Here is a 26,897-nt window from a genome sequence, read left to right as displayed (position 1 = left end):
GTTTTCCTCTTTGAGCCCTTTCACTGACATAGGGGCTTGTGAGACCTTGTCTGGGAAAACTGAGGCAAAAAGGGCATTGAGTGTGGTGACTTTCTCTTCAGTCTGCTGTTGATAGAGTACCTGGTCTGTGTAGAAGCAGGTCCATGTTTTCTTTCCTACCTTAAAGTAGTGGCAAAGTCTCTTCTTGTTGTCTTTATCATCCCTTGCAAACATCAATTCTAAGTGAGCTTTTGGCTTTCCTGACGTCATGCCTACACACTCAGGCAATCTCTAAATTCTTTCTTGGATCCCTGTCCCAGCTTCTGTCTTGTCTATGCTGTTGTTTGATCTTGTAGCTTTCTCACAAATTACCTGTTTAGCTGCACCAGCTTCTTTACGTATGTGTTTTCCTGAGTACCAGCAGTACAGATACAGTACAAGAACTATTTGAAATTTTGTGAACAGTCTGCTGGTGGAAAAATTTGAAGTAATGCCCTTTTGAGTATAATATAGTCAGGTTGGTGGAAACTTTAGGAACAAGCTTTGTAGTTGAAATGAGGGTTGATTATGCAAGATATGACATGGTCTTTCTGAAGAGAGCTACTGTGTTAATTAAAATAAGATCAGTTGTGTTTATTGTATGTAATTTGGAGACAATATGCAAGCAAACAAATAAATTTGACTACAAGCCTAACACAAGCATGAAAAACTGTAACCACTTACTGAAAATCCTTTCATAGAAGAAATATATAACTTTCTTCAGTTAAAAAAAACCCAAAACCAAACAACTTCAGAAGACATATGATGTGCTAACATGGTATGTGCCAAATCCACTGATTATCTTTAAAAGTATGTAGTATACTTGACGAAAGTATTTTTGATAAGTGTTCTAATATTGTAACTTTACAGATTAGAAAGAGAGTGTTTCTCCACAAACAAGCAAATGAATGAGAAAATTGAGGAAAAGAAGAAGGTGATTAAAGACCTCTCTGAGAGACTAGGGAATAATGAAAAAACCTGCAGAGAGTTACAGGAGGAACTTGCAATGGTAAGACAAAAGGCCTGTGGCACTCATTTTTTTAGCGTTTTTTAAAATTACTATGAAGATAATCTGCCTTTGCTGTACTGAGCTGTGGAATAACTCTGCCGTTGTGTTGCTCTGATTTTGCTTATGTTACTTTGTTTTGTAAAACGTGAGTAAATATAGCTTATACACTGGAGAAGCTAATTTGAAAATGTATTTTAAGTGATACACCATGTACTTAACTGAAGAGTTGCTTGCAGAAAACAATTATTTTAAAAGTATGGCTATGAGTAGAGAGTAACTGCTGTTTGCATTCCTGGCGAAGAAGGCAATTTGTGGATGTGGATTATGATGCTCTGTGGAGAATGTTCTGTCTTTCTACCCAAGCTTTTTTCTTCTCTAAATTTTTTTCAGCTGCCATTGTAGGCTTGGTTATTTCTATTGCACGTAACATTTTGTTTTTAGTGCAAGCATTAGACTGTAGAAGTTGCTTTAAAATTGCTTGTTTGAAGGTGACAAAGCAGAGGGATTTTTTTGTTTGTTTGTTTTGGTGTGGATTTGGCATGTTGGATTTATTTTACTGGATTATTTTCTGAAATCTTTCTCCTTTTCTGTATGACTTTTCTCCTTTATATGACAGTGGGGCCTTCCCACTGTTCTACCGTTTGAATAACAATTTTGCCATCCTATTGCATAGCAGCAGAGACAAAGCAAAAATCTTACTATACCCAGAAAACCTCTTCTGCCGTTGTGTAGTAGCATTTGCTATATTTCTGCACTTGGCCAATGTAAACTTTTTTTGATGCTGGGTTGCAAATTTCTCTTCTTTCTCTCTCTTGAATCTGTGAGTATGGAATGTAAATGGTCTATTCCATGCTGCTAACAGATATTGTGCTAATCAGTGGGCAGGAGCAGAGACCTACATCAGAGGATCTTCAGACTTGTTTGTGTCTTCTATTCAGTTGATGGGAGTTATTCCATACATTGTGTTAGTGTTATCCACTTCCAAGACAGACTGGTAACTAATAAATTGAAGGCAAATCAAATTAAAAAATCCTTCTTCTTTCTAGGAGAAACACAGCTTCTTCCATGCAAGGATTAATGTATTAAAAGGCATTTGCTGGCCTAGTTAACCCAAAAAAGTAATCTTATCAAGCATTAAAGGTATATGAGGAGACAAAAGCAAGTGTCTCCCCTGACTACAGTCAATAATGATTGCTGTTTATTAATATAAAATACAATTCCAAGCTGAAAAATTTCTACTAGGAACCTTGAGAGCTTGCTAGCTGCCACTGTGATACGAGTTTTCCTTTTTGTTTTGTGTTTCTTAGTAAAATGTATGTTATATGTGACAGCAGTTCAGGACAAAGGTTTGATCGTGATCAAGGTTTCTGATAATGACAACAGTACTAAATGGTATACTAAAAATGAACATTACATTACTGAAAGGTAAAAAGCAGAATAGATTGTCTCAGTTAAAAGAACTGTCTTATTCATAGAGCTGTTTTTTTTAATTGTTTTACTGGAATGGTTTGAAACCACAAGACTGTCTTGAACAGGTAATAAAAATACTCATTTTCTGTGGAGTTGTATTAGTGGTCCCCTTTGGGATTAGATTTTTATCACCTTGGATGGATTTGTATTTTTCCTGAAGACTTTCGTGTTTGTTTAGGAAGCAGGAGTGCCTGTGTGTGGTCTTGTTTACTCAGTCTGGACTGAGACACTCAGCTTTTTGTTATTTTTCTTCCCAAAATGAAAAAGCAGAAGACTAGCAGAAACCAAGTATAGATAAGATTTCATATTCTGTTACAAGGCTTCCCTATACCCATACTGAAATTGTGTCAAAATATCATTGCGTTCTCTTCCCTTAATTCCCCTCTTGGGCTTTCTTGATCTATTAATTACTTTCTTACATTTTACACTATCATTATACATCCTGAATATGCCCTTTCCACTCCAGTCTGGTAATCTTATATTGGTTTATCATTGTAATGCTATAATACAAAGTAATGTTTTTGTTTGTAAAATATTTGGGAAATACAACCAAACCAGTGAAGGCTCTTTGTTTTTAGTGAAGTAGACTTAGGTTATTTGGAAACTTTATATGAAAAAGAACAGCACTTTTTTTTTTTATGACTCAGTTGAATGTATATAGTAAAGTAGTTATGCTGCTTTTAATTTTAAATATCAGCATGTGGCAGAAGTTTGCCAGAAATTTGCATGGATCAAATGTGATAGGATCTGTTGGTATCAAACAAAACTGCTTATGAATGTTCAGCATGAGCAGGTTCTCAAGATTTCCATTATGTTTTTCTGAGGAAATTGGTCTCAAGCTTGTCATTATTTCCAGCTAGGGTTTTTAGAAATTTTTAGCATGAAGAATAGGAATTTGGAAGGATAGCCATTGTGATTCAGAACTTGTTTTAAATTGAAAGCCCCAGCTGTATTCCTGCCCCATGGAAAGAATAAGAGGTGTCTTTAATAGTTTTTAAAGTTACTAAGGATATTTACATTTCTGGCACCTAGTAATGGAAGATATTTAATTCTTAGTACCAGACAAGTGGGAGACGTTGAACCTTTATTTTATGAGAAATGTATATTGAAATTTGGGGAAGTTGCCAATTCACCACAATGCATATTAAGAAAATAAAGTCATTAAAAATAATATATTTTGGTAAAAATTCCTTTAATTGTGAAGAACTGTATATTGATTTCCTCATCTTTATATAGATACTATCAGGAGTAGCATAATTAGTGTATAAATAGTGTAATAGATTACACTCAGAGCCTGTCTTTTTCTGTGTGGCATATAAATGTTTCTCTTACAGCCACGCATACAGTTGTGTGCTGTGTGCGTCTGGGCTGTCTGTCACAGCCTTGTAGGTTACTTTAAGCTGAAAGTCAGAACAGAAGTGTTTGATAATCTAGTTCCTGGACATGGGCATTAACCATTGTTCTTTAACAAAAGTGTCTTAAGTATTGACTAAACAGACAGTGAAAAACCCTGAAGATTATGATTCTGTCCTACAAATTAGATGGAGCAGACTCTGGTACTCAATGGCAAATATGTAAATCTCATCCAGCCAATTTATTGTGAACGAAGCTTTTTCTTTCAGTTTAAAAAAACTGAGACACAGTCTTCATTAATCTTGTCCTAATGATTGTTAAATATTATGTTACCTTGATTCTTGTTTTGGGTGAGTTACATTACCTTGATTCTTATTCTGCATGCCTTAACGCAGGGGTGGAGTGTTTCTACCCAGATGCTACTTCTGTTGTTGTCCGAATTTAAGAAGACCAGTAAGTCTGAAGCATATGCTTAAATGACCTTCTACAAATAAACCAATTTTGTAATTTATTCTGGAAGTGGAGAAGTCACTCAAGCTGTGATGTCCCAGTGTTTGAAGACAGGCATCTAAAAAATCTAAAGGTGCCAGTTCTGGAAAAATTTTATCTGACTAAAAAAAATAAGACAAGCCTAAAAAAACCCAAAGTCATATTTCATAACATTCTGTAGTTAAAACGGAAACACTAAATTTCTTGAGAAATTATATTTAATTTACACATGGTTAGACACTTTTTAAAGACCTCTTCACAGACTTTGCAAAATCCTAGCTAACATAAGAAAATAGAAAAACTCTATTAATTATTCAGTAATTAGATAATGTGAGCAAAAAATAAATGGTAGCCTAAGGAGGGAGATTGTCAATGAGGGTTTTGCTTTGTTTTTTATACTGCAGTCTATACTTGTTCGCTTAAAATTTGTGCCACTATTCTGCTATACAGAACATCACTCAAGTCAAACCCATTTTTTGTTAACTGTAGAGCAGTCATTTTGAGACCCTATTTCTATACTTTCACTTACTTTACCTTGATTCTGAAGGTTCCCTGAAGGTCATGCCTGGTAAACATTCTGATGCTTTTTTAGAGAATTTACCCAAATGCTTTTCAAGGAGTATCTGAACATACTGCTTTTTGGTGGCTATGTGGATAGTTCTGGCTTTGTCTTTTGCTCTGCCATCACCAGATGGGATTTATACTGCAGCCCGAGTGGGTGAATTAGTTCATGTGCAAGAAAGCCACACAAGTTAATCCTTGTAACTGTAAACAAAGTAGAGAAAAATTTCTTTTGGAATAATGGCAGTTGTTGCAGAACTGGACCCCGGTTCCCTCCATAATATGGCTGGGGTTTTGATAAGTTAATTTTGAAAAGGCCTCAAACTCCTGCATATGTGTTTATTTTGTAAATGTTACTGAACTTGTTTGCTGTATCAGGTCATGTGGGCTATTCTGGAAGTGTGCATAAAGTTTGCATTTATTCTACTCAACAATGGCTTTTGGAAAATGCTGAAAAATCAGTGGGACTCTTCTTTCCTGGAACAGGTGATGGAATCATACCAAAATTGAATCCTGGTAGTTAAGGAAAATACCTCTGTAACAAAGGTAGTAAGGAATTGCTGAGATAAACGCAAATACTCTGCTTCTGAAAGATTAGCGTAATTCTGACAGTGGGTGGAATAATTATTATAAGTAGTAGGTTTTCCAAATAGTTCTGGTTATCCTTATGGATAAGCATATAAAGCATTTGGAAAAAAGATTTTCTTCTGGTTGGAGCCTGCAGTACTTCTAATGGAAAATACTTGGGCTTCTATTTAATTTCTTTAAAAGTGTGGTTGTGTCTGAAAGTTAATAGTTAAGTAAATATGTTGCCAAACACATTTTTCCATCAGAAATTCTTTTGTCCTCAAGGGATGTTCTGTGATAGTTGGAGCTTTCTTAAGGATGCAGAGTTTGGCTTGGGGAAGCAATGCATGTGCTGCAATTCAGCATATATTCTGGGTTCAGAAAGTATGATTTTCTTCCCATATTGTTTGGTTTCTAGCCTCCTGTTCTGAATATTTTGTGAGAGAGGAAATGGTGTTTGGGGGCTATAGGAAATAGTCCTAATACATTTCAGGAATTTTAAATTATCAGATATTTGTGCAAATTTCACAAGAAGACTTCACCACTGATCTCAGGGACCTGGGATTCCTGAAGGAGGTTCTACATCTGCCCTATTCAACATCAGGCCTGTATTTTGCCTTATCTTCCTTTTGTTGGTTATGTACTTCAGGAAGCCTCTCCTGTTGCCCTTCACTTGCCTTGCCAGGTTCAACTTTAAGGTGGATTTTGGCTTTTCTAAGCATATGCCTCTGTGCTTGGACAGTGTCTTTATATTTGTTCTAGGTCACCTGTGCCTTCTTCCAGCTCCTTTATGCTTCCAGTTAATATCTGAATTTAGTCAGGGCAGGTGGTGATAGAATGAGGGGTAATGGCTTTAAACTGAAAGAGGGTAGGTTTAGATTAAATATTAGGAAGAAATTTTTTACTGTGGGGTGGTGAGATGCTAGAACAGGTTGCCCAGAGAAGCTGTGGATGCTCTTCCCTGGAAGTGTCGAAGGTCAGGTTGGATGAGGTTTTGAGCAACCTGGTCTAGTGGAAGGTGTCCCTGCTGATGGCAGGGGGGTTGGAACTAGATGATCTTTAAGGTCCCTTCCAACCCAAACCATTCTGTAACTCTATGAACTCCTTGTGCATCCATATAGGCCTCCTGCAACCTTTGATTTTCAAGATAATTTTCAAAGATGACCTCCAAGGTCAATGGTCTATTCTGATGTGCAGGAAGTCAAGCAAAGCTAGCAGTTAGTTTACAAGTGTTCTTTCTACCTGTTTCTACTAATGTGGTCGGGCCAGCAAACTCTCTTTAAGTAAAGGCTTTAGCACTTTGTCACCTGATTTCCCTTTTATTTAATCTAGGGAACACTCACACTATTACCTTTCCTGTAGTTCTACAGTAATGGCATCCCATAACACAAATATGATGATGGATGGAGTTCCTTGGAGGGAAGTAATCTGATCTCCTGGAATAGCTGGATCTGGCAGAAGATTATCTTCCAGCACCTGCAATTGATTTTGTTTGACTTCTACACTTGTGGACTCCATTTTCCTTTTCAAAGTAAAGAGTTATGTATACTTGCTGTGGTTGTTCAAACTGAAGAAAAGAAAGCTGAGGAAGTTACAGCTACTGCCACAAACTACTGAATGGGTGCTGATGGAGAGGATGGAGCTACACTCTCCTCAGAGCTATGCAGTGAGAGTATGAGAGAAAGCAGAAGTTTTAGAGAGGGAAATTCTAATTGCCTGTTAGAGGGGGGAACTTCACAGTGAGGATTGTGAAATATTGGAACAGGTTTTCTGGAGGAGTTGTTGAAACTCCATCCTTGATACTAAAAACTTGACTGGACAAGGCTCTGAGCAACCTAACCTGACTTCAAGCATAGCCCTGCTTTGAGTGAGGAGTGGGACCAGATGACTTCCAGAGATCCTGTCAGCTTAAATTGTTCCATGATTTTGTGACTCTACACATTTTTATTAGATAGTTGTCAGTGAGACATAAGAAATTAGATTGATATGTTCGGACTCTTTTGGACTCTTAACCTGTGCCTAGATTTCTAGCACTGTAGTTTTATATATTTTTCTTCAGTGTCTCATAATGGGGACAGTGATTGAAAATGGAAGTTAGAAAGGAATGATACTAAATACTTCGCAGCTGAAGTGTAGAGAAAGTGGCTAGTCTACGGAATTTCCTTTTGATGTTTATTGCCATTGAAAAAGAGACTGAAATTGGCTTAGGGAGTGTGGATGCAGTTAGCAGATAAAGCACAGAGAAGTAGTGAAGGCTGAATAGACTGGAATGTACTGACTAAATTGTTGTAAATTAACTAAACCAAAAGAAAAAAATGGATGAGGAAACTGAAAAAAAATTCTCACATTTGACTTTTCCATGAAAAAAAGGTTTTTCTGGGAAGGTTTAGTCTGACCTTGTCTTTGCTGGAGCGGTTTATGTAAAAAGAGTATTTATTTTATTCTGATGCTGATCATATTGTTACGTTTTCTAATTTGTAATATGTGAGGTCTTTGAGATGATATCAGTACGTGAGAATAAATTTTTTTAATTTGTTTGCATCCCATAAAATGTTTTTACTGGACCTCAGCAATTACAAGCTCTATTTATAGAGATAATTTTAGAGTAACAATTAAAACATAGTTATTTTTGAATGTATATAAATGGCTTGGAAATTCTTTAGAAGTGCAGTAAAAACCCTCACACAAGGAAAGGCGTGTAAATGCTACAGGGGACCTAACATTGAAATACACATATGAATAATATATTAGTTGATATATAGTACGTATAATTAAAATTGAAAGAGTAAAGCAAATTTATAAAATATTTAAACTGAATAGTGAAGAACACTGTGGAGAATTAAATGCAATTATTGGGTTTTTAGCCTGACAGTTGTATGATCCCCCTATGTAGCAGTTTTCCTGGGGAGGATGTTTCCCACACTTGAGAAATTGACTGGATCCCTACGTATGCAGTGAAGCATAACTAAAATAATAGTTTGTAGATATAATAGAAAACAGTAGGATTTTTCTCAATACAAGAAGGGTAACCTTTCATCACCAAGTAGAAATGGAAATTACTCAAATAGGTGTTAGAATTTAGAAGAAAACTAAATTGAGTAATTAAAAGTAATGAGATGTCTTTGAGCATAACCTTTGTCGTAAGAAAATCGTGAAGTTATTTAAAATTGATTTTCTCTTGATTTGAGAGGAAGGGTTGTTGTTGGGGGGTTTGGTTTTTTGTTTGTTTGTTTTCTAAACTGCTGACGTGTATTACTTTTTGTCAGCTGCTAAAATTGTACATTTCTTTGAGAAGTCAGAGCTGTGTATGTCCAAGAGGACCTTGGTCTTGTCTGGAATTACGAGTGCATATCATTGAAAATTGCAAGTTTTAATACGAGATAGAAATTGAAAGAATGAAGTGATACAGTCTTTCTATTGTAGTGATTAAAATATCTGCTGTAATGCCTTTCTGCCCTGCATAAGGAGGAGTTTTTAATATTGAAGAAATCACTATCAAGCATGGAAGATATTAACAAAGTAGGCAGGTTTGCAATGAGAATAGGTTTGGGATTTGACTGAGTGCCAAATTATGAATTTCTAGCCTGTTTGCCAGTAGTTTGGTGTCTTTCTGGATGCCCTTGTAGGGTGTAACAATAGATTTCATTGCTTGCGTAGATGGGCAGCAGTTAATTAATGTTCATTAAGATATTTTTAAAGCAGAAGAAGATCAAGACTAGATTTTAGTACAGCAATTTTTTTTTTTTTTTACTATGTGAAGCCTTTAGTTCTACTTTAAGTATGTTTCAGAGTTCTGTGTTACTTATTTGTGATGTTATGTTAGATCTCTTGGCTCAAGAAAAGGAGTAATAAGTATATCAGGAATTTCAATTTAAAGGAGAACAAAAATACCAGTGTGATCTGTATTTCTTTTGTTTACTATTTTAATGAGTTTCTTTTTTTCCCCTCTTGTCTTGTCTGTTTCTTCTGTCAAATAAAGGCCAAGAAACACCAGGTCTTTCTAACAGAGACGTATGAAAACAACATGAGAGAGCTGGAGTTACTCTTGGACAGCTTTGCTATGTCAGGCCAGCGGACAGCAGGTTAGTTGAAGGTATAAAATGACAGATGCATCTGTCAATGTTCCAAAGTCACTACATTGTGGGAATTCTGCAGATGCCTCTTGCATTCCCTCTTCTCAACATGCTTTGATTTGATGACATGATAAGAGCAGTTCTCACAGCAGTCAAATGGCCTTGCTAGCTGAGAAAGGGTGACGGAATGTGGACCTGCTGTTGTCAGCCCAGAGCTTGATTTACAAATGCTGGGGTGTATATGATCGGTCAGAAAAGGGCTCACTTGCTGTGCTCCAAATCCAACTGAGAAAAAAGTCCTTACAGTATACCTGCAAAGGGAACAGATGTTTTGCCTGAACTGAGCCAAATTCTGAGGCAACCTTCAGCAACTTAAAGGTCATATATTCAAAAAGGTTTTGTAGGACACATGATATAACACAATACTTGTTACTGTTGATTGTGGACTGGTACAGTATTGCATTAATCTGATCTAATAAAGAACAAATATTTCTCTCTTTCCTTTAAAATTAATTGTAAGTCAGTGGTTGTCACTCTGCTGCCTAGCTTTATATGTAATTATTGTATCAAAATCAACAAACTGCTGCCTGTGTAAATATTTGAAATAGTGGCTAACATAAACAAGCTGAACTTTAACATCAAAGATAGTAATTTCTTTAAAGGTGAAAATAGTACACTTTTAAAAATCTTCATTTAAAGCTGTATATAAAAGTTTTCTCTATGTGGTTCCTGTTAGAAAATCACATACTAGACACAAAATTCTTCCAATTTACACTTCAAGTAAACTGGAAGAAAACAGGCACAATGTTAAAGAGCAAATGAGTTTATTCTGTGTAAGTTGTGATTATATCTTTCTGCACTCTTTGGCAGCAGTAGACATAAATGGGTTACGTAACACCTCTAAATTAAGATGCATTTTCCTGTATCTTCACAGAGAGATTTTTTTTTTTTTTTAGGACCTGATACTGTTATAAAGGAACTTCTTGAGATTTCTGTTCAAAGCCTAGTCTTGAATCTGTGATGCATAGATGCCCTCATATGGGCTATATGATTTTTTTGGGGAACTGATATCAGTTTTATTCTGTAATTATAATTCTAATTCCTGTGGGTAATAACCTGTTTACTGTAGGTACATCAGACTGAAAGTTCAAAACTGTACGTTTTCCTCAATCTTGCTAAGTTCCACGTGCCCAGAGGGTTTTCAGCAATTCTGGGGGGAGCTGGATGCTGCTGCCAAAGTGCAGTTTCCAAAGCAGTAATTGTCTTTTGGGTAGGTTTTCTGTTCTCCCTAGTGGTAAACCTTGCAGAAAACAGCTTTGACCTGTTTTCTGTAATATTAGGGATTCAGTAACAGTACCTTCAGTATTAATTTGCTTTGTTTAGGTAAACTTTGAGAGATCTTATTTAAAGAATTTTATTTTTTTTTACCTTCAGCATGTGTGCAGAGGCTCAGTTGAGGCAGAAGGTCAAATGTAGCTCTGCTGTGGATTGAGTCTTTATGCCTAATATTAAAATGGATGTTGACTTAGACATTTGTTCTACGTATTTACTATGCTTCTAAGTGTGCAACATAAATTTTTAATGTTATTACCTTTCTGTGTTGTACTTTCAAATTTATTATGTAACAGTATTTTGTTCAGTTTTCAATAAGAAGTTTAATCATATTTGTAATGAAAATGCCTAGGTGCCAATAAAAGTAAAAATGTAGGTAAATCTTTGTGGTCTCATTAGCATATGAGGGGCTACATGAGCCACAACTTGCTGGGCAGTCTTTCTTTCTTGGTTTTAACTTTCAGCTCAAGTAGTTGAGAGATGTACTTTAAAATCTTTAAATATTAAAGGTACAACCTCTTCATTTAAGTGCTGATTGGGCTATGATTATTGGGCTATACAGGAAAAAGAAAAATTTATGGTTTTTAGATTAAAAACCAAAGTATTTTAGAAGTTATTTTTTTCTTTATATGTTCCAAAATAACAAGCACTAATTTGTGTCTTCTCCTTTTTAAGTGACTTTCATAAATTTTCCACATCATTCTTACTCTTATTGGGAAATTTGTGCTATTTCAGTTTGTCCCTGTTCAGTTTTTCATATTTTGCAGTTATTCAGCATCAGAGTTTGTTGACAGAGAAGTTTGTCTTCATTTCAGGGAAGAAAAAATATGTGATTGTAGTAATCTTGAAAAAAAGGTGAACTAAGTATAAAGTGCTAAGAGTGTTAGCTGCTTTGAGTTAGTGTCACCGTTTAGTGTTGGCCACCAGTACAGTTTAGATCAAAAATCTAAAACACAGCACCATAAGAGCCACTATGAAGAAACTTAACTCTCTCCTAGCCAGGCCCAGTACTGTTAGTAGAAAATCTGAAGCACCAGATTTAAGAATGTACTCACTTCCTGTCAAACTCCTGTTGAATCTGTCATTTTCCCAGAATTCTTCCCCCAAATGCTTAGGTGATACTGGACAAATGCTTCCTTCAAGTATTGTATTTTTGATGGGTGGGTTGGTTGGTCTTTTTTTGCTCATTGCTGAAGTAGGGCCTCTCTGGCAAGAGAGTGCTGTTTGGATTATGTTGCATGTCTCCTGCATAGTTGTATAAAGACAGACCACATTTGACCAGTATTAAAGCCATAGGCTTGTTTTCAGCTAGAGCAGGAAGGTAAAATCTGGTATTTCTGTTGGCAGACTGTGCTGCCTAGAAAATAGGGTTGCAGCAAAGGCAAGGAAAGCCAGCATGGGAAGTTTACTGGCAGAAGTCTGGTTTTGGCAAACATGGTATAAATTAAGGTAGTTCAGAGGCATGTTTCAGTGACAGCATTGCAGGTTGGGACTTTAGAAATGAAGATACATTATTTAGCTTGATGAAAACTGTGGGATGGAAGACAACCCCTAGATTGACTTAATAGATATTATTTTAAATAGAATGAGAATCGTGAGATACAACTTCTGTAGAGCTAGAAGTATGGAAGAATAGTACTTTATTTTTTCTGTGGAACATGATTACTGCAAAATATTCCTACAGTGGGTAGTAGTGAGAAGTCACTCTTGTAATTGAGAAGATAGGACTGGAGCACTGTGCACCTTAAACTATAGCTGTGGTTAAGTGATAAAAATGATAGTAAGGTGTTACTAGTCCCTTTCTTAAATGTGAAATCTAAACTTCTCACAAAAAATCAGTTTTTACAAATTCTTTTTAGGTTGATTGTAAGTGTTACATTGCTAAGTGGGACATCTCGAGGACTTGGAGGTCTGGTTAAGGGCACTGGAGTCTCATTATGAAGATTTTGCTTTTCCCTGCCTCTGTAGACCTTTAGAAACTGTGGTAAATAAGTGTCCACTGGAGTGGCTGATAGGACAGAGCAGAAGTCTGTCACTGGGATGTGCGTTCTTCTTAAATTCACTTGTGTACTGTAGAGCAACTCTTGCTCCTGTTTCTGAAAGCAGTCTTGCAAACCTGCATTAGTTTAACTAGATGTGACTTTGACAGTAAAAGTTGGCTGGCCAGTCAAAGTGAAAGGTTAGTGTCCAATCTGAATAATACTCTATGCTTTCGGGTATTATCAAAGAGCTGCGAGAGAAGAGGCTCGCAATAAATTGAAGATTTTCTCATAACCACTGTTGGCAGTACTTTCCAACTTCTGCATACATCTAAGTTTTCCACTGACTTGGTGCATTATGTATAGCCTACAGGACAAACATATCATTTTTGTATAATGCTGTGAGTAGATTATCACGCTTATTAGGTAACACTAACCATAGTACTCTTAAAAAAAACCCAAAACAACCTACAAGTCTGTAAATATACCTCCTCTAGCTGACAAAATTTTATGGAGAGCCAAAGAAAAGAGAGTTCAGTAGCCGATTTGACTTGTGAGACTCCCTAGGTAAATTGCTTAGTGACACTGACTTTTCAAAGGTGATAAACACCTGTATCATCATGTAGTTCTGCTGGGAGTTATGAATGTTTAGTCCCTCTGCAGTTCAAATGTCACAGGTGTATTTGTTGGGGGTTTTTTTGTTTGTATTTTTGCAAAATAAGGATGCTATTACCATTGGTAAAGTTAGTTTTGCTTATAGAACATGTTAAGACTTGTGGAAAAAATGGTACTATCATTAGTATAAATTAAGTTTAACACTTCCTCCCTGGAAGTGTTCAAGGCCAGGTTGGATGGGGCTTTGAGCAACCTGGTCTAGTGGAAGGTGTCCCTGCTGATCTTTAAGGTCCCTTCCAACCCAAACCATTCTATGATTCATTCTATGATTCTAGGTGCTGCATACGAATATAAATAATGCCAAGAAGAAGAATCTGCCAATAACCTGCTATTTTGCTGTAACACCAGAAAAAAGGAATAGTTTGTTCTTGGAAATTTAATATCAGCTGACATCTCGTGACCTGTTGATCAATACAGTGTTGTTTTGCTTTCTTAGCACATTGTACTATGGGCTTTGGAATGCACAAAGTTGTTCGTATGTCCCTAATTAAATCACCCAGATCAGAAGTATCCATCTAAAGGTTTAATAAGTAAGTGTAGTGTGTATATAATGGATATATCAGCTTTAAGATTTATAATTGAAACGTTATGTACGACTGTGCAGACAGATAGTAACTTTTTTTATTATTTCCTTTGGAATGAAATTCAAGATAATTTAAAATGTTTTTAAGACCTCTCCAAACATAACATAGTCATGTGATCTTTGGCTCAGTAAAGCTTTGAGTATATGAAGTACTACATTATAAAATGCATGCTTAGTCAAAACAGCAAAATAATGTCAGGAAAAGTGTAACATACTTAGCTTTCAGGCAACATGTTTTTCTAAGCATGTTATTGTGTGGTTTTAAAGTTGGCGGGTCTGACAACATGACACAGACTTGACCACAGTAGAAATTATGTGCCAGACAGCATACCAAATACATTAGGTTAAAATGTAATCCAGAATTTACAGTTCTGTATCGTGTGCTAAAGCTTTTATACAAATGTCTTTCAGCTGTATTTACTGTGAAAGTATGGCTATTCAGCTGCATCTCTTGTGGCAAACAGGGCTGCTGTTCAGTGTTTTGTATTGTCACTGAAGCCCTAACTAATTTTCATACCTCTCATTCAGGGTGAGTAGTTTTCTCTCTGTGGCTTTAAGGCCTAATTTTCATTCTGTATTTTTCTTCAGGCACTTGTAAGGACAAAGATAAACCTCCAAGCCTCTCTGTCCTTGAGACTTTGAGGTGTACCTTGACAGCTTACCAGAACAAGCTGGAAGATACGTCTAATGAGGTAACACTTACACTATTTGACTCTATATGTATCGCCTTTGGCCTGCAGCAGTACATACACTTTGCTTGTAAAAAAGGTCAGAAGAGTGTGAATGTTGAGTTGACAGCTTCATGTATAGCCAAAGAAATAATCCCTGTCACTACTATTTCTCTAAGCCTGCCCTACAGTGAAGTTTCACTTACATTTTGGGCACACATGAAGAAGAGGTTTTTGATTTTTTTCTTTTCAGTTTAATTTGGTTTTAGTTTTTTATTATACCTGTTGGTGTTATTATTTTCAATAAACATTCAGGAAAATGAGCCATTTGTATCTAGGATTTCAGTTAAAAGATGATGATTTAAGAGTTGGACAGTGTATATACCACAGTATTCCTAAATATACGACGCTCGAGCCTCAACAGTCATTAGTATCGGTTATGTAAATGTGCTTGCCCTTCTACATTTTAAAAGTGTCATAATTTTCTGAGGTCATTGTGTTTATGATTAAATCCGTCTTGGTGCTATTTTGAGGTCTTTTCAAATAAAATAGAACCATGACAATACTTTCTTTAAGTTGTCTAAGACAATAATGGAAACATTTCAATTTTGGAAGTCTTACTCTTGAAAAAAATCAAATGTTTTTCATGCAGTCATACTGACTTTTTATTTCACTGATTGAAAAGTCACAATCTTGCATTTATTTTCTCATTGGTATTGCTAATGTGATTAAACTAATCCTCTTGCATGTAAATGTTTTATGAATTTGTGGCTTTAAAAGCTGCAGAGAGAAGTTAACTGCAGCTTTCTGTACAAACTTGTAATCAGCTTATCTTTGAATAAAATTGACAAATACAAAAAGGCAAGGTGTGATAAGATTGTAAAAATACCACTACTGTTTTTTCTTTTCTAGGTTTTGTCTTTTTGTTTTGACAATTGCATGGTCTAGCTAGTCACTCACAATGTTTTTTGGGTTGTTTTTTTAAAATAAAATCCACAACAAAACAACAAACCAAAGCCTAGAAAAATCCAGAAGAAAAATATATCTGCTTGGCCCCTTTTATTGGGAAAAGAATGGTCTCCCACAAGACCTTTGGGTTTGTTCAATGGGCGCAAAAATAAGTGACCATGGAAACAATTATACTTTTGTAAACAGCAAGCACTGTTAGGTCTCTCCCAGAGAGATAAGAGAACCGATGTGTATAGTCATTATGAAACTCTTCTGAGACCCGGGTCTGGAAGCTGCAGAGTAACTAGGAACATATTACCCACAGCGAATTGTTATTTGGGAGGAGGAATGTCACGTGATAGGCAGCACAGTTGAGAAGTCGACTCAGCAGGCTTTGGCTTAGTGATGTGCTTTGTTGTGAAACTGTGCCAGAGACAGCAGTGGGGAGACCAAGGGGGTGGCTGCTAAGAAAGCAAAGAGAGTATTCTGACAGAAAGAAGAATGAACTGTCAAGGAAAATAAATCGCAAGCAGAGCAGGACCAACTGATGACCTGCCACAGGACTTCCCAGTAGGACTGTGTGTGACTGACCCTGAAGTTGTCATACAGAGCCAGAGATCACTGAGCACCTTCATAGTGCACAGAAAGGGCAGTGCTCTGTCCTTCTTGATTACCCCTGCCCCCATAGATAACTCTGCTTTTGACTTTTTATATATTAGATATGTTTAGTAATAAAACTTTTTAATAATACAATAGTGCACAAAGGGACTATGAAGGGCACTGTGCAATAAAAACAGGATGTTTTAATACATGGCAGTAAGGGTTTAGTTTTCAGTAATTATGTAGTGGTTCTTTTTATAGAGAGATTTTCAACAAGACCCCACATACTGATGGAGGTAATATATGTGTACACCTGTATGTACATGTGAAGTATGCTGGTAAACTTGGTCATGTTTCACCTTTAACTTACTGTGTTAAATGTTAGATTAAATAGTCTTGTTAATTTGTGTGACTGAAAGGTGTATAAGTGTTTTGTTTTTGACAGTTAACAAGCTTTGACTTTCTGTACAGTGCAGAGGATAGAATATGTTTGGGGGGAGAGAGAAGGCTAGTAAACCAACAAAAAGTCTGGAAATATTCCAGTAGCATTCTTTAATTATTTCTAAGGGTTCTGCCAGGTCTCCTGATGTGAGATCGAACAAAAATAGTTTCCAAAGTAATTTGTAAATTCCATAAATGGGATATTTTTCTTTCTGAGTTGCGCCTTAATGTTCAAGTGCCGGCAGTAACCTGCGGTATAATACATTTCTATTCAGTGTTTTCTTTCAGACATTTATATTGCTAACCTCATCATCAGGTAACCAAAGGTACAGATTATAATGATGTGTTGTTATCTTTTTTGAAAGTGGAAAGTGAAGCTAATACATATCATGGCCTTATAGCACCACAAACAGTTCAGTAATTACCATGCCTCTTGGGAACATACTGCATTTTGCAGGTATATGAGTACTATCCGGCACTCAGTAAAAAGTAGAGATCATGCTTGTACCTGGACAATTTCTGTGAGTGGCCACTGACTTTGAAAACTTGTTTTCTCAAACCAGTTGTCAGATCATAATCTGAATTTATTACATTTTCAAATGCATTTAAAAGTCTGTGTTTTTGTCAGATAATTCGAGAGTTAATGGGAAAGTTAATAGTGGACTCAGTTTGGGATTCTACCACTGATATATGTCTTAAATCATGATAAACCAGTTATTTAGTGCTTTTGCAATGGCACATTATTTAGGTTGTATGGAGTATAAATATTGTCAAAGGAATTTAAAACTTTTTTTTTTTTTTACTTTTAGATACAAAATTCTTCCTTTATATTCAAGTGATTATGTAGTCTTTCTGTAAAAGCCTGTTTGACCTCTGTATTTTTCACAGCTTGGGAAAATGAAAGCTTTGTGTGAGAAGATGACAAAAGAACTTGAGATATCCAAAGAGAAAATGTGTGCTTTAAGTCAAGACCTTAAGGTATGGTTTCATGAACTTAACTTAAAATTTGAAAGTTCTGCAAAAAGTGTCTTTCTGGATTTAAAGTATCTTTTTTTCTTATCAGAATACGTTTCTGTATCATTTTATTCTGTGGAGCAGACAGGTTTACCTTGTAAGCTTGTGTGAGCAATGCTGCTTTATTCTGCTTACCACCTTGGACTACATTACTGATAATTTCAATGGTTGCACTTCTGAAATAGTTTAAAATACATTTATCAATTTGCAAAGTATTGTTTTATATTGAAATTGGCATCAGTCTTTTTTTTCACTTAACTGTTTTTCTCAAGAAAAGGAGAAAATAATTTAATTACCTCTGTTGATATGGAAGCATGTTTTATTAAAGATGTCGTGTCCTTTGTTAATTTTTGTTTGTTTGTTTGTGTTTATCAGGCAAGTTAATGTATGTATGAAGTATCAGGTCATCCTTAACAGTTGTACAATGTGCAGCCCAAAATTTCTTAGAATAAAGTCTACCTGGGAGCTGATAAAAACACTCAAGAACCCTTTTCTTTAGTTTCTGAACAAGATTTTTTTTTTTCTGTTTTTGGCTGGCACACTGCTTTTGTAATGTCCTGTCTGGTTACATCAATGGCCAAGGGAGTGAGGAAGTCCTGAGGTCATGGTTAAACTTCATCTCCCACCTGGCAGTGTATCATATTACTGCCAAAACAGAATGTCTCTACACCCAGCGTTTTTCAGATTCTTTTCCTGGGATATGCTGCTTTATCACTTCAGTTTAGTCACAGATACTTCTGCAACACTCATTGAATCTTCATATTAACTAATACTAGCACATGATCTCCTGTAATCTGAGCTGAACTTTCTTTACTGATTTACATTCAGAAGACTTAAGACATCTGCTTCTGTTGCAGCACCTTTGTAAGACATCTAAAAATTTTACAACCCATTGCAACAGATACTTGTATTCTTAATGAAAAAACTGGCTTTGCTGCTCATGGGCAGTGCTGTTTTTTATGCAGTACACCAATTTTGGATATCTTTAAATTTTTGGTAATAAAATTTTATATGTGAGTGAAAACTAGATCCAGTCTGAAAACAGTTGTGTTAGAATTTTAACATTGCTTTAATGTTTTTATACTTTCATTAAGAAGAATAAAAGTTGTCATTGCCTGATGAATTTGGGAGTATCTTTCCTATGATATTTCCTATATAAGCAGCTATGATTTTATGAAGAACAAACAATGCTTTCAGTTTGACCTTTAGCAAACTTTAACAGTGCTGGAAGTCCAGTGTTTGTAGGAGAGGAAAGCATGTGTATCTGTCTACTCCATCTCAGCAATCTCTTGTCTGAAAAGGGCGTATTCAGTTCTTTGTTTACCTTGTGAGATTTGTTACTGGCACGATAATGGTTGTATTTATGACCGTTTCTGATCAGTAGTTTCTTCCCATGGTCAAATCTCCAGAGTCCTCACTTTTTTCTTTTTTTTTTATCATGCAGATAAAGAATACAGTGGGTAACAACAGCTGTCTGTTGCCTACTGACTCACCTGTAACAACTCAGAGATTTACTTACAAAAATAATGTGTCTTTTCACTAGCTCTGACAGCTCTCTACTCTGCAGAGGATAACTTGTATCCATGCATTCTGCATCTCAGTTGTGGGTGTAGAGAGGATTCTGAAGGTCACTGCATCATGGAACTTTTAGCTCTCAGAGATGGATTTGTGATGCCATTTAGTTACAAGCTGTGGAGAAGAGCTGTTGTCAATTTTGAAATTCCATTATTGACAAGATACAGTCAGCTTACCCTGGAGTCTTCTTAACACATGCGGCTATATGACACTTTGCTTCCTCAGACGCTGAGCACTGGACCAAGGCAGCATTTGGTAGAGCAAAATTCTTACTAGCCTTTCTGTTCCATGCCTCTGTTCTACAGGAAGCTCAGGATAACCTGTCTGATGCCAATAAAGAGTTAAATCATCTGCACACTAAGTGTGCAGACAGAGAGACTTTAATAGGAACTTTAAAAATGGAACTACAGAATGTACAGCGGTGCTGGGAGGAGGAGAAAATACATGCCACAGAATCTGAAAATGAAATCCAGAAGCTTACCAGGGCTTACCAGAAGGATATGGAGGTATTACCAGAGACAAGATGACTGTCAAAAAGAGTCTTTATTTAATCTCAACTTTATACATTTACATACATCTGATGGTTACTCTTAGTCTTAACAGATTTATCCCCAAAATAGGATTTTAAGATACATATTTTCAAATATGTATTTAATATCTACAAGATCTCAGGACATACTGGTTCTCCTTCCTTCTATATCAGAAGTAATAGCTTAACCCTTTCAGTATTTTGAATTTTTGAACAACTGAGTTCATTTAAACAGCTACGCCTGATGAACAATTATTTCTTTCTTTCAGGTTGAAAGTTAACAAAAATGTTCTGTAGTTGAAACATACAGTAGTATCATCATCATGTGTTGTTAATTACTGATTCACATGGCAATTGATAGGTAGAAAAAGTGGAATTGAGGTAGTTTTGCCTGTGTGCCACAAAACCTGGAATTTTTTATTTGTGACCAGTTAGCTCATTGAGGTGTGCTATATGTGGGAATTGCTTCACAAAGCCTTCTCTCTTACCTTATGTTTGTTTACACTTGTTAATTTTGGTGCTTCCCCCCACCTAATAGAGAAGTTCTGTACTAGCAATAGCAATGATATTCTTTATCATAGTTATTGTGCATATTGAGCTAATTACTTCCACAAATTTGGATGTGGATGCCAAATGAGTAAAAAGGAAACATTCTTTCCACCTCTTTTACAGTCTGGTATTTAAATAGGGTCCACATGAAGCAGCTGGAATTGTTATACACATCAGATAATGATTAAAGTCAAGGAAACTAGAAGCCTGACTGTATTGTAAAGTCAGCACGTCTACAGCACTGTGGTTGCATTCAACATGTGTGAATTGATTTGAGATCTTGGGATCCCTTTTTTCATGCCAAATGGATAATTGCCATCGTTGGTTTATCACAGCTCAAGCAAAAATGTAATAATGATGGTGGCACACTGGATTTCCCTTGGGGAATTAGGAGATGTGCTAGAAACAAAGTTTAACTAAGCTAAACTACAATTTTTTATTGCCTAAAATACCATTAAGTAATTGTGAGAAAATGCTTCTAAGTGTAATAGAAAAACCATATACCATTGTTCTGTGGTATCAGGCAATGGAACGGACTGCCTAGGGAGGTGGTTGAGCCACCATCCCTGGAGGTGTTTAAAAGATGGGTAGATGAGGTGCTCAGAGATATGGTTTAGTAGTGGACAGGTACGGTTGGACTCCATGATCTCAAAGGTCTTTTCCAATCAAACGATTCTGTGATTCTGTGATCTTGGTCATCCACAATTTCTTAATGTAAAGCCTTATCTGAGGCCTATGGAAAACTATGGCAACTTTTACAATGTTTTACTGACTTTGAGTAAAGGCTCTGTTTCTTGTGGCTTTTGAGGTACAACTTTCTATTGTCTTAATCAGAAGCTGCTAAATTGCATGTATGTACTAAAATGATGAAGGCTGGAATTTCTGTTGCATGCTGTTGCTGCTGAAGTTTATTTATAACTTTCATCAATTTATTATACTGCTGACTAAAATCAGTGTAAATAAATGAGGCACGGCTTGTGGAATTTAACTGATGAAGCTGTAAGCCTATTTTGTCTAGCTGTTTAGTCATACATAATCAATGCAAAATAATTTCTAGAAGACTTTCGAGTGGTAGTTGTATAACCAGTGTGCTGTGCTACCAAGCCAATCAGTTTTCTGTGTGCTATGCAGATGCTGGAAGTGGGTACAACTTGAATGTACCTGAAAGAGTAAACATGAATGATTAAATTGCATCTACTAATAGCATGAAAATTTTTATCTGTATCAGGTTGTGACCACTGCAGGATTGGGCTTGCTTTATTTATATGCTGTGTCTGATTAGACAAAATTTTGTGAAAACTGTTTTCTTAATCTGGCTTTAGTATGTATGACTGCCAGTATGAACAAGGAATTGAGGAATTTTGAAAAGGTTGAGAATGAGCTTTGTGGTTTGTTTTCAGCTGCGTGCAGCTCATATTACTACACATAGGATGCCTCTCTTTGGATTCTAACACTGTTCAAATATAACAGTTAATTTTTCTTTTTCTCTCAGGAGAAGCTAACCTTCCTCCATAGCTTATACCAGCGTTTGGTAGCAGGCTGTGTGCTTATAAAACAACCAGAAGGCATCCTAGATAGATTCTCTTGGCCTGAGCTTTGTACAGTCTTGCAGGAGAATGTTGATGCCCTGATCTTAGACCTCAGCAGGGCTAATGAGAAGGTAAGTGTCCTTAGGCACCAGCTACCTCTATTAAATTCAGTGACATTTGTCCACATCACAGTATCATTAAAAAGAACTGACATTCATCTTATTTCAAAAAGAATTTGGACGTTAATAATTCAATACCATTAATTATGGCTTGTCTACAACTCAGTTTGATGCCATTGCTGTGGGCATGTAAATGTGACTGAAGTCTGTATGAAGTCTCTAAGCTCCACTTTCTGTGCAGGACATGCTAATAGTACTAGCCAATATTAGCCACAGGGACCTAATTAAAAGAAAATAAATTAATCTTACTGATGAAGCAATTCAAAGGACTTAGTCATTTACACTAATAAAGCAAGTCTTTATTTTAGCATGAAACAGAAACAAAATGCACTTACTCCAGGAATATAATCTTTAAATTACATGTTTATGATTCAGAGGTACTATCTGAAAACATGCCAGTGTGGATTTTTTGTTTAATTGTAATTTTTTGGTTATGAAATTTGTATTCAGAAATACAATAGCAAATGCTTATTTTTATAAAACATGTCAATATGTGTTTAAGGAAGAAGCTGTACATTTCTGAATTATTTTAATGTGAATAAGCTTATGTGGCCTTTCTCCACAAAAATCTCTGTGTTTTTAGGAAAAAATAGACCTCTTTTTAAATAACTGAAACTGGCTCCATAGACAAACATGTGCCAGTCTTTAGGATTTCAGTTCATGTTCTGGCTCCATTGATCACACCAGTCCTACACTCTAGTAGAGTGACTCCAGATCTTGGCTGCCCTGACATCTTGTTCTTTAGGCACTGGAAGGGAAAACCTCTTTCGGACATTTCTTGTATGCTGGAATTGTGACTGCTCTTCTGGCCTGATAAGGGACAGGACTGGTTAATAGTGAATCATTTTGACTGCCCATCATTTAATAAATACCCCGGTGCTCAATGGAAGTTACTAAAGAGGGACAGTATAAAATCTGAATTATGCAGATTGGATGTAAATTTCTGTTTACCTTTTGAATTAGAGGAGTAAAGGGAATGGAAGGGAAGGGAGTGAACACTGTTGGCAGTGTTTGGGGGGTTTGTGTCTTATTGTTTCTTGATTTTTAATTTATTATGCATATTGAGATTGATGGCGTGGTCTCCAGGGCTCTTTTCATGTACTTAGCAGCTTTTCAGGGATTTGGGACAGTGTTGTTACCTATATTGTACTTGCTTTCTGAGAACAAAATTTTTGTCTTGAAGTTTTGTGCGATCTATTTGGAAGGTATCTTTCTGATATTCTCCAGTAACAAAGTGTAGGCATGTGTATTTAGAGTTGATTGTTAGCTTGATTTATTCCTCCATTTAGTTTGCATTGGAACTGCAAAGTTAAACCACAGATTGAATCACTTCGTGCTTGTTGAAAAACACATCATAAACTAATGAGTGAATTGTGAGAAAAAATTTGGTACATTAAAATTTTCTGAAATTATTTTAATACTTAATAATGTATGGGATGTCTTGGCTTTCCAATAAAACAAAAAAAAAAAAAAGGGCTCTTTTTTCATTATTATTTGCAATCCTTGCAAACTACTAAAGGACTAGTATACTGGAATTACTAATTTAGGAACACAAGATTTAATGTACTTGTTTAAAAAAAAAATAGGGGAAGTGTCCAGTTAAGGTTTCCAACAAAGAAGGTAAGATATCTACAAGGTCATATAAGTATGGCAAAACTGAAACCAAGGAAAATTCATTATTCCAAAATATGTCTCAGTTTTGTTGCAAGATTCAAGTAAGTAGTCTGTCTTGAAAAGCTTATACTTAATTTTAGTGAATATGTTGAAGAAATGACAATTTAGATTTTATGTGGAATAATCTGTACTTAAATTAATATGTACAACTATAGTAAAAAGGTGTTTTGAGAGGTAAAAGAATTTCTTGTTAAATGCTTGTCACACAGATATCTCACCTAGAATATGCTTGTAAGAACAAGTCTGATACTATAAAGGAGCTTCAGCAGAGCCAGGAAGATGCTTTTAGCAAAATGGCTGAACAGATGAAAGCACAGGAAAGCTGTTGGCAGAAACAAAAAAAGTATTTGGAACAGCAGTACTCAGGTCTCCTTGGGGAAGTTCAGGCAAGGGCACAGGTATGGTGCTGTGAACTTGCGATTATTTTTTTTTTCTTGTAAATATTTAATGGGTTATTTTAGTAGTTGTTTGTCAATTTTAGTATATCTTTAAAATAAAAAACCCCCCAATACTGTGCGAGTATTAGCTTCACTTACATTAAGAAATAAATGACTTTAAAACATTCCAGAAATTATTTGCTTGATTTGTTCTAGCAGTTGCTAATGATTTTTTTTTTTTTTTTTGAGAAAGTTAAAGCTGCTGGATTGAAATTGCTTATTTTAAGAATTATATAGGGCAGCAGTTACTTTTTTCAGTGTTGTGCTTTGCAATGACTCTGTAGAGTAGCAGTAGTGTGATGTCAACTGGGGATAAATTTAGGTATATACATTGTTAACCCTAAGAACTGATTAGCAATTACAGTGGTAGAGTTCAACAGTATTAAAGAACTTCGGTATACAAATACTACAGTGAGCAGTGGTTCAAAGTGTAAAACTGTTGTCATTGATTGTTAGAAAAATTTTTTACCGTCTAAAATTTTTACTGTTTGTCTACAGTCACATTTCGTTGTCTTTACAGTTGCATTCCTTGACATGTGTTTCACTTGAAAGTGTTGTGAAATAGAGGAAATAAGATATGCCTTGTTATTTGTGACTGCCAATCTGAAACTTCCTTCATCAGAAGAATCCTGTATTTGATTTTTGGGCCTGGAAGTCTTTGCCCTCCAAAAAACGTATTTGTGAAGTATTCTTTAGACAGAGTAATTTATGGTAATTTATTGGGAATGAGTTAAAATCTTGTGTATATTTTTTGCTTGATATTTACATTTCACATTGGATATTGACAATGCTAAAAACATCCCTATAAGTGGAATAAGTGGCATTCAGAGTTATGTTAAGTTCCCCCAACATCCTATAGTTTTGGCTTATAATATCATTGCCAACAAAAAGAATTATTAAATGAGGAAGCTTAATTTTAATTTTAAAAATTACTTTTCCTTCCTAAAGATAGAGTTACACAATTTGGATTTCTACCTCCTATGGACACCACTTAAAAGAAAGGTCAGAGTCATCTCTTTCAGAACGCTAGCGTCTTGTGGAGAACCAGTGCTGTGCAGTACTGCACCATTCTTTGGGGTGTCATTGAACTTACTGGTCTTCTCAGCTGAATTGTGTAGGTGGCAAGCAGAGCATGTACTGAAAACATGGTGCTCTCTTGTGGAACGTGCATTAGGCATATCTTCTGGAAAAGACTTTATCTGCCAACGTGTTGTATAGGACTACTGGGTTTCTGGAAGGAAAGCGCTTTTCCTTAGGAACAACTGGGCATGTTTTCTAACACAGGTTTTGTAGTGTTGTAGTACAAGCTGGTAATGTAAACTAGGCAGCGCGATGTCTGTGTACACTTAGATGATTCAACAAAAACTTGCCTCATCTTTTTTCCATCCCATGTTCCATTTTGCCTTCCTCACCAAATTCAGTGTCAGTCTGCAAAGAAGACAAGTCGTCTCATTTCTTCTGCATTTCTGATTTGTGACTGACTTCAGAACTACCAGATTGAGCCTTTCTTTTTCTGGGATGCATAGGGTCCATGGATTTCTGCTGCTGAGGCTGTCCTAATCCTATTTGCTAGTTTTTCAGAAGACTTGACTGTCCTTTACCCATTGCATTTTGAGCCTGTTAGCCATATTTGTCTGCAAGATCACTGCTGTGTTGGATCAGAGGTGTGCAGACAGGCTGATGTTGTAGCCTTATTTCCATAGGAAACGAGGAAAAACATGCCGCAAGTTATGAAGTGTTTTCGGAGTCTTTTAGATATTACTGAGTGCCAGTGTTTACATAAAGATACAGAATGCAGTATTTAAATTTAATTATTTTAACAGGCCCTTGTTCATTAAATTTTATAAGAAACATATAATCAGTGTAAGTGGAATATAATTTGACAGTATTTTGTATTTCGTTGCAGAACTGTGGGTCTAGGACATACATTCTAGCACTACAAGGAAACTGTAGCAATTTGCTGTATTTTCCATCCAAATATCATCTGTTAATTACAAGCAGTTTAATTAACTAATTCCTTGTAGGTGTTCCTTTCTGGAAAGGGAAGTTGAGTGATTTTTGCTGTCCTGCACCAAACTAGTGGTACATCATAGGATGCATCCTTTTATTTGTGACTTTGTCTTCAAGTAGTGTTCCTTGCTGCCTTCTAGACATTTTCTCCTCAGAGCTCCTGGGTTGAGATTTTTTTAATTTTTACAATTGTTGGTACATGTGCGACGGCAAACTGAAGACTGTCAATTCAGACTCTCAGGAGTTAACTGAGTAATGTGTCTTGGAAATTATTGTTTTGGGTTCTAAGAACTGCAATAGAGTTTTCAGAATGGTCTCTTTGTAATTAAAATGTAACATTGCACAATGTAGAGGTTTTAGTAGCAATGACAACTGCCACTGCTTCTGTCCCCAGCCAGTCCAGTTCAGGGTCCCTGACTCCAAGATAGGGTCTATGGATGTTAATAGGTACTACTTCACAGCTGTTACTGTAGGTCAGATAGATGGTGTAATCAGAAAGCAGTTTCACTCTTTTTCTGTAGGGCAGAAATTCCCAGAGTGGCCTTATCACAGATCAGCAGTAAACAAGGCACTCTACAGATACCTGCCTTCTTTGTCCGTGGTCTCCATGTTTGGAGAGTCGATGGAGCTAAAAA

The 26,897-nt window shown here is 36.1% G+C and overlaps 1 protein-coding gene across 1 annotated transcript in view; it reads left to right on the top strand.

The window, feature by feature from the left end:
• Window positions 1–888: 888 nt before the first annotated feature.
• Window positions 889–26,897, top strand: part of CCDC171 (coiled-coil domain containing 171) — a gene marked incomplete at its 5' end in the record, with an annotated part of 38,212 nt that continues 12,203 nt past the window's right edge. Inside the window, 7 exons of the mRNA XM_010178465.2 lie at window positions 889–1,027; window positions 9,447–9,549; window positions 14,698–14,801; window positions 17,655–17,744; window positions 19,661–19,861; window positions 21,926–22,093; window positions 24,025–24,213. Coding sequence (XP_010176767.2) covers window positions 889–1,027; window positions 9,447–9,549; window positions 14,698–14,801; window positions 17,655–17,744; window positions 19,661–19,861; window positions 21,926–22,093; window positions 24,025–24,213 — 994 coding nt within the window. The remainder of the gene's footprint in view (window positions 1,028–9,446; window positions 9,550–14,697; window positions 14,802–17,654; window positions 17,745–19,660; window positions 19,862–21,925; window positions 22,094–24,024; window positions 24,214–26,897) is intronic.

This window comes from Antrostomus carolinensis, unplaced genomic scaffold, assembly GCF_000700745.2.
Source record: "Antrostomus carolinensis isolate BGI_N321 unplaced genomic scaffold, ASM70074v2 scaffold43281, whole genome shotgun sequence".
NCBI lineage: Eukaryota > Metazoa > Chordata > Aves > Caprimulgiformes > Caprimulgidae > Antrostomus > Antrostomus carolinensis.
The sequence above is the reverse complement of the archived record's forward strand: the minus strand, read 5'-3'. Positions and strand labels throughout refer to the sequence as shown.